At 41.0% G+C, this 8490-nt stretch overlaps 1 protein-coding gene across 3 annotated transcripts; it reads left to right on the top strand.

Annotated features, from left to right (window-relative positions):
* Positions 1 to 385: 385 nt before the first annotated feature.
* Positions 386 to 8490, top strand: LOC112216134 (high mobility group protein HMG-I/HMG-Y). 3 transcript variants are annotated; one of them, XM_024375865.2, is made up of 5 exons: positions 386 to 542; positions 1471 to 1580; positions 2344 to 2424; positions 3536 to 3592; positions 6285 to 8490. In XM_024375865.2, the coding sequence occupies exons 2-5, from the start codon at positions 1485 to 1487 to the stop codon at positions 6348 to 6350; spliced, it is 300 nt and encodes a 99-aa protein (XP_024231633.1). In that variant the 5' UTR covers positions 386 to 542; positions 1471 to 1484; the 3' UTR covers positions 6351 to 8490. The 3 variants fall into 3 exon arrangements, with proteins under 3 accessions (XP_024231633.1, XP_024231635.1, XP_024231634.1); XM_024375867.2 differs by lacking the exon at positions 6285 to 8490 and adding an exon at positions 4137 to 4907; XM_024375866.2 differs by lacking the exon at positions 386 to 542 and adding an exon at positions 556 to 785.

Genomic DNA, 8490 nt, shown 5'->3' with positions numbered 1-8490 from the left:
CATTAACCACACTATTAAAGCAAACTCCTTAATGTATAGATACACTCAAAGAGTGGGACACCATTTTTTATTTTATAAAAGGAGAACATGCTAAATGTGATAGGCAACAAGCCTACTAGGCCAATTTACAATACTACTTTTTAAAAACGTGATTTCAAGGTACATCATTTCTTTCAAACCAAGGGAGATATTTCATTGTTTAATATTGCTGTGGGAACACTACAGACTGTGGCTTTAACCTGGCTGTAGGATTAAAGGCATAAAGAAATGTCAGACTACAGGTTAGCCACCTGGACGCTGAAACAATACATCTGGATGTGAATGGGGGTTGGGGATGAATGAAGGGGCTGGGGTGTTGGGTTGATGATGGTGGCCCACTTATCATATCTCCGCCCTCCAATGTTATAGCTCCTGTGAGGACGCCTCTTTAAATTGCCCTAAACTCCTTGAGACTGGCGCATTTTCTTTATCTTGGGGAAAGACAGACAGCTATTTTTAGCACGCTTTGGATCTGCACTTTCGCCTGCTTCATTTTAAATAAGGTAATTTTAAACAATCCTACAGTATTTTTTACTTTCTCTTGTCTACGGATTCTCTTCTATAGCATACGTCTATTTGCTGTGCTGCACACTGGAATTTAAAGGGGCGGATTTTGTGTAGCCTAGTCTCTGTCGAATAAAACAAGAGCTTTAGCTAAAGGATTTAACCGGTAAAACAAGCGACTGGTTTGTGGGTGAACCATTCGTTATAATTCGGCGGAGGGCCATAATCTTCAAGGGATCAAGGTAGGAGCAATCCAACCTATTGCAACGAACACAAAACTGACCTTGCATTCGGTCACGTCTTCATTCTATTTCGACATAGGATTCGATAGGCTGGAAGCGTAAATGTTTTAAATGTGCTTCGATAACATTTTTTGGACTAAAATAACGATATTGCATACAGTCTTATTCCGATTCAATTTCCTCTTTTTGTTTTCGTTTGCGTATTGTGCTTGATGGAGCAACGGGGCACCCGTAGTGACTGGGTTTTAAACATTCAGCCTATACCAAACTAGGACATTTCACTGTGCTGTATCCTCGCATGCAGTTTGCATTTCTAAGTTATTGCTATTTGTGCAGTTCTTGAATTGTGTCAATTGCATTCATCACATTGTTTTCGCTTAAATAAAGATTTCCTTGGTAGACTGTCTCCATTGTGCGCGGACTCCGTCTGTATGTAGTGTTATACACAACCGGTTGATGTCACCCCGTTTATTTATCAGTAGTCCACGGATGCAGCACAGATGAGACACAAATAGTGCTGCAAATACATTGGGACGTGTCAAATGCTTATGTCACTGTACTTACTATGTAATAACACCATTAAGAACCCTACGGTAAAGTGTCAGTTTTACATACAACAATAGAGAATGTAGTATATGGAATTTACATGCATTGTGAAAATAGACACTATTATTATTATTCTTAGGATTACACCTCAACATGAGTGATAAGGGCACCATTTCAACAAAAGAGGGAGCAGAGAAGAGGGGACGTGGAAGGCCAAGGAAACAGCCACCGGTGAAAAGTGGTTCTGATGTAAGTGTCTTTGTAACACAACATTACTTTCTCTGTGTAATGGTAGATCATGTGTAGGCCCTGGAGTTTGCCTGCAGAGGAAAAACTAAGGGCCCTAGCTGGTTATGGCTCCCAGGCCTGGCTATGACCACCCAACTAGGGCCCCGGGTTTTCCTGGTTAGGTGATTAACCAGACCCCCCCACCAACCATGGCTGTGTACATCTGTAATGGTCATCATGTGTTCTGGCAGGTTGTCCGTGATATGTAACCTGAACCCCTTAAACCAGTAGTAACCCACATACTCTTACCTCTGCTTCTAACTGATCGGTTTATGTAAGCAAAGTAGAAGCAATGTTTTCCCGTAGCAGTCTTCACTGGTCTTCATAAAGCTATATTATTGTTGGGTTGTAGTAAGCCACTACTTCCTACATGCCTCTTATTGTATGGTCTGATTTAAACCACTGTCATTTCTCTAGAGCTTGTTACAGTAAATAGAACTTGGCAGCCTGTGGCTGTGACCACCTGTTAGTCCTAAAGTAGCAACGGGTGTCAGTTGCACTGACCTTGAACAGCGCACTCTTTGTGTCTTGAATAATAAAGTATTCCTTTTAAGAAGGTGTGTGCTTCACATCATATACCTCCAAAAAATACACTTAATTTATTGTTGCGCCCATAGTGTCAAACCTTGGGATGCAACAACTATAGAACCACCATTTACATGTTTTCATCTTTGGCTGTAATGTTGTGCTGTCCGCCTGACCATTTCCCATATTTTTCTGCCAGGAGCCCAGTGGGTCCCCTACCCCAAAGAGGCCCAGGGGAAGGCCAAAAGGCAGCAAGAACAAGACTGTCACCAAGGGCAAGGTAAGGCAATTTGGTAGCCCTATTTTTACACAACTGAGTGAATGTGACCTGCTACTGTCACTTACGCTTAGCAGTCATCCTGCCAGAACCCGCAGGCCCCTGTTGACCACAGGTTACCATTAGGGTCAGATGGAGCAGCTGTCACAAGCCCCTATAGTTTTAGCTGCACCCTATGGTTTTAACTTGATATTACCTGAGTTTTCAACCTCATCCTCATAGTCAAGCACAAAGTAATTTTCATGTCCCTATGACGGTTGATGACCCTTTTGTTATCACAAGGGGAGCTAACCTCATTAGGTTCAAAGGATGTCCTGTTGTTAAGTACGATTTATACATTAACTGTACATGTTTTGGCCCTTCTCGCCTCAAGTGTAAAAAATAACAGGACCATAGCTTCCCTTTCTAAGATCTTGGTTTACTGGCTGCTTGAAGAAACACTCAGTTTTGAGTTAATACTTCCCCCTGGCTTCCTGTCCTCCAGCTTCCTGTAGCTTGTCATGCACAGTGTGGTGCAGGTGCAGCAAGACTGTTTCCAAGCTGACATTACACCCCCCACCCCCCCGAACACACATCCCTAGTTTTTTTCTCCCCGTTGTCACCATAGCAACAGGCGAGTTCTATTCCTCGCCCCAACCCCCACGCTCCTCTAAGCGCTGCGTGTTGGTGTGTCTATGTGTATGTGCAGGGAAGGGATATATGTGTATATGTGCATGTGTGTTTAGGTTCAAGGATAAATCTGAAGTGGGCTCAGGGAAGGGATATATGTGCATATATGACTGTGTTTAGTTTCAAGGATAGATGTGAACTGGGCTCAGGGAAGGGATATATGTGTATATATGCATGTGTGTTTAGGTTCAAGGATAAATCTGAAGTGGGCTCGTTTCTTCTTGCCCAGTTTCACCAGCTGTCTCTGAGCCCCAGACCAGGTGGCCAGCGAACTGGAGTGCCCTGTGTGCAGTTCCTGTCAGCTTCCAAGATAATAGCCAATGAACCTGATGCCCTCAAGCCATCTGCTTTCTTATAGGAGTATTAGTGCCCTCTAGTGACAGTAGTTTAGCAGTTTTCTGTGCAGTTAGATTAATTGTTTGTTTTTCTTCCTCGGTTTCTACAGAAGACACCAGCAGCCTCAACTGCAGGGATGAAACGCAGGGGAAGACCTAAGAAGGAGGTAAGAGTAATTCTTATTATCATAGGTTTTAATGTTATGGTTAACTAATGCCTCCCTCAATAATGTCCCTTGACTCTGACACACTCCTAAATGAAAACCCCTTTTTTTCACTGCTGCCAGAAATCCCAAAGGTTAGAATGCTTATGGCTAGTTCATACAAACAAAATGATGTACAACGAACAATCTAACTCATCATCTGTCCTGTTCCCTGGCGTGTCCTAAACAGACACAATTTTGTAACCTAGCTAACTTTTTCCAGGTGAACTCCAAACCCACCACCCCTGTGATTGGTTGAATTAAGTTGGGGGAGGGGTTTCAGTGGCTACTGCTTATCTTCCACTGCTATTCAGCCACCAACAAAAAAACATGGTGGCTATTGTGTACAAATTAAAAAATTCAACTTAACCTTTTCTGTTTGCAACAACCAGCTACCAGATGTGAAGTCAACTACACCTGGAGTATATTGCTTAATTTGAAACAATAAATATTCCAGACAACTTGCATTGAAGAAACATTCAGGATGACTTTCTTGCAACAAACACAGATAGTTCTGATGAGGAATTGTTCAGTTCTGATGAGGAATTGACACATTTTGACCTAAAGCTGACCCCTGGGACTCGTCTTCATGCGATTCTGAAGACATGTAAGGACGAGGTAAGCAACGATTGTTGAATTCTCTAAACACAACACTATGTAAAATAAAACTATTTAAGACTTACATATATGACAATATAGTTTAGCTTGTTTTGAAGTAGTTGTGTTTTGCATTAAGGGGAATGTGTTCACTAGATGTTTTGTGGTATTGAATTTGTTGTTGATTAAACCTAAACCTTTAGCTGTCCCTAACTGTAGACAACTATCCTTTCATGATAACTCATGTCATAACTCTTTATTTATCTTTAAGGTGGAACAAACACTGGCGGGGACCTGGGACTGAGGAGAAATATGAGCATCGTCTTGCCAGCGCCAAAATGCATGCTCTGTATTTATGTCAGGACAAAGAGCTGGAGCAAGAGGGATGGAAGCTAGTAAATAGTTCTTATGCAAGGGATATGGTGGAAGCTAGGATGCAACTAGTGGCCAGTTGTACGCCAGAGATGTGCAAATGTTTTAAGTCTGTATATCTCCCGGGCTTGATTGAGCGCCAGCGGAAAGAGCTCAAGGAACTCTTGGCAAGCCTGCACTGGACTGAGAGACTTATTAAGGCGTGCTATGCATCACTATGTACAGTTGAAGTTGGAAGTTTACATACACTTAGGTTGGAGTCATTAAAACCGGTTTTTCAACCACTCCACACATTTCTTGTTAACAAACTATAGTTTTGGCAAGTCAGTCAAGACATCTACCTTGTGCATGACACAAGTAATTGTTCCAACAATTGTTTACAGACAGATTATTTCACTTATAATTCACTGTATCACAATTCCAGTGGGTCAGAAGTTTACATACACTGTGCCTATAAACAGCTCGGAAAATTCCAGAAAATGATGTCATGGCTTTAGAAGCTTCGGATAGGATAATTTACATTATTTGAGTCAATTGGAGGTGTACCTATGGATGTATTTCAAGGCCTACCTTCAAGTGCCTCTTTGATTGACATCATGGGAACATCAAAAGAAATCTGCCAAGACCTCAGAAAATAATTTGTAGACCTCCACAAGTCTGGTTCATCCTTGGGAGCAATTTCCAAATGCCTGAAGGTACCACGTTCATCTGTGCAAACAATAGCACGCAAGTATAAACACCATGGGACCACGCAGCCATCATACCACTCAGGAAGAAGACACATTCTGTCACCTAGAGATGAATGTACTTTAGTGCGAAAAGTGCAAATCAATCCCAGCAAAGGATCTTGTGAAGATGCTGGAGGAAATACGTACACAAGTATCTATACCCACAGTAAAACGAGTCCTATATTTACACAACCTGAAAGGCTATTCAGCAAGGAAGAAACTTCTGACCCACTGGGAATGTGATGAAAGAAATAAAAGCTGAAATATATAATTCTCTACTATTATTCTGACATTTCACATTCTTAAAATAAAGTGGTGATTTTAACTGGACTAAAACAGGGAATTTTTTACTAGAATTAAACGTCAGGAATTATGAAAACTGAGTTTAAATGTATTTGGTTAAGGTGTATGTAAACTTTCGTCTTGAACTGTATGTTCTGTTATAGAGCTATTGAGGAACTGTCAAAGTTGAAAACTTTGTCAGCCATTTTATTTACAGAGAAAGAAAATGTGTCTTTGCCTTACAGACATGCTTTTATTGAGTCGATGGTGCACTAGAGTGAACCACTGTTACTTGTCTGAAACACAGATCAGTTGGTCTTTCATTTTACTTCATTCATATTGTATCTGCTTCGTATTATGTATATACTATTTTCTACATATTTACACATCCAACCTTTTTTGTTGTCGTTACTATTTTTTTTGCACAATTGTATGTTAAGTTAATTGTGAATAAAACATGCACTGAAAATGTTTGTCTTGAGTGACTCTTTGATCCGATTAGGTGTAGTTGACTCCTAATAGATACTGTTGTTTGTATTGCAAATCAGTTATTGTAGTTGAAAGATTGATGCACTGTCTGCTGGTGACTTAGAGTATATTTAATCCAATTCTGTTTTGTTGTTGGTGTGAACCAGGAGAAACATGGGTTGACCGGTCTGTGTTTGGTGTCTTTTCAGGAAAAGGAGGAACAGACAGCCAAGGAATCATCATCTGAAGAAGGAGAGGAGGAGGAAGACCAGTAAACTTGCTACCTCGCTCAACATACTGACTTCCTGTCAACCAGAGCTGGACTGAATCTCCAATACTGGTGCCACCCCAACCCCTATTCTACTGTTCACTTTCTTGCCTTCTAGCCAAAGGAGGGTCAACAACACAGTTCATCCAACCTCTATCTGCAAATGCACTGGAAAACCAATGGATGTTTCTCGACAAGCATATATCTATCAAAGAATCACAGGACAGGTGACAGACAACACTTTCTCTGTGGGTATGTCATGGTATTGCAAGTCTTTTATATTGGACTAAAGTATGCTCTGATGATGAGTTTTTGGACACGCATCTTTCAAAAGACTGTAGCTTAGCGGTACTATTTTTTCCCTAACACCGGTATCTTGAGCTGGTATGGCGTATACACTTATTTCCAGGTTTTCTATTGGACAAAAGGTGAGTTTTGCCTATACTTGCTTTTTAAGTGTGAAGTGGTTAATCTATCCATTACACCTACTTACCAGTGATCTCGAGGATATACAGTATGATCATTAAATATATGGTTATAGAAAAGTTATTCATGTAAATCTCTGTAGTAGACATCTCCCTGTTACTCCTGATTGTGCAGAATTGTTCCTCCCTCCCACCCAAAATAAGCTGTCCCTTTACTAGTCTCTCTGGTGTGACTTGTGCTTGTCTCCCTATAGCCTCTTTGGGGCGCCACTGGAAAAGGCTTGTGTAAACTAAAGTGTACTGTTAATAATCAAAGATCTGATCAGACTGATTGTTTTTTATCATGTTCCTCCGGGTCATTACGTGCCCTGAAATACCTGAGGAACTGTGCTGCTTCGACGTCTACGAAAACTCAACATAATAATGTCATAATGGCTTAAGGGTGGGTAGGCATTCATTGAGTGGGGAGCTACACTCTCATCAATCCAGGGAGCTTTTATTGAACTCTGGCATCTGCTGTTCCTCTTAATGTGGTCCTCCAGTCTACAGTACTTGTTGCGACCCATCGCCACTTGGTCAGTTCTAGGTGAAACAAACTGTGGTTGCCCAAACTAGGAGCTGGATTGTTCCTATTGTGGCACTGTTTTATCCAATGGGTCTGTATAATAGCTGATCATTCCATTTCACCTCTTTACATGCCCAAGGCCGTGTCATCATCACTTTGTACAGGATGTTGAAATACTCTGCTCTGTCTGTGAGGATACAGTCAGTGTCTGCTGTCTACTCTAGAATAACTGTTTTTTGTTGTTTCATTGTGTTTCTCAGTGTCAGGGATCTCTAGATCACAGTCCAGTTACTGGGTCTCTCCTCAAACCTACAAGCTGCTACAAACTCAGTAAAAACCCGTAAAACTGCATTGTGCCTGACAAGGCCCATAATCTCATGCTCACTTAACTTTCCCATATTGCATTCTTCAACTGGTTTCACATGTACAATGTAACCTCTGGCAAGTGTTTGAGCAATGTTTGTATTACATAGTCTGTATTTTCTGTATTTTTTAATCTGACTGTAGCTTGGTATTCTAAAGACAACTACCTAGCTACTAGTGAAAGTGTGCTCATTTGCCCCCAATTTTTTAAACCTGGCTTAGACAGGTCACTAAGCCGATGTGTAAAGTCAGGGAGATCTGGCAGTTTTGCAAACTGTGTTCGCTGACTGTAGTCGATTAGCCAGCGTATTCTCTTTTTAATAAATCTTACTTCTGGTGCACTGAAATGTTAGCTTGGTTCAGGTTGTTCAGATTGTCATGTGTTTGTTTAGTGACAAAAACTGGGTGTTCTCTCCAGCTTGTAATTCCCTTGTAGGCCTCGTGCAGCTTTGGCACCGTGCTCTTTTCCATGTATAAGTCCCTAATGGCACCCTATTCCCTTTATAGTGCACTACTTTAGACCAGAGCCCTGTTCAAAAGTAGCGCACTATATAGGGAATAGGGTACCATTTGAGGGGTATCATGTTCATGTGGAACTCCGGTAATGAAATATATCCAATCACAGCTGCAACTATTTTGACAATGTCCTTATGTACCAACATCATCCATGTACAATAATTCATGCAAAGTTGAGATGGGATCATTCTTTTAAATGTACAATGTCTATATTTCTATTGTGCCCTATGACAATTTGTATCCAGAAATGGTCAATAAATACAAGAATGTATAATTTG

This window comes from Oncorhynchus tshawytscha, linkage group LG16 (genome assembly GCF_018296145.1).
Source record: "Oncorhynchus tshawytscha isolate Ot180627B linkage group LG16, Otsh_v2.0, whole genome shotgun sequence".
NCBI classification, from domain to species: Eukaryota; Metazoa; Chordata; class Actinopteri; order Salmoniformes; family Salmonidae; genus Oncorhynchus; species Oncorhynchus tshawytscha.
The sequence above is the reverse complement of the archived record's forward strand: the minus strand, read 5'-3'. Positions and strand labels throughout refer to the sequence as shown.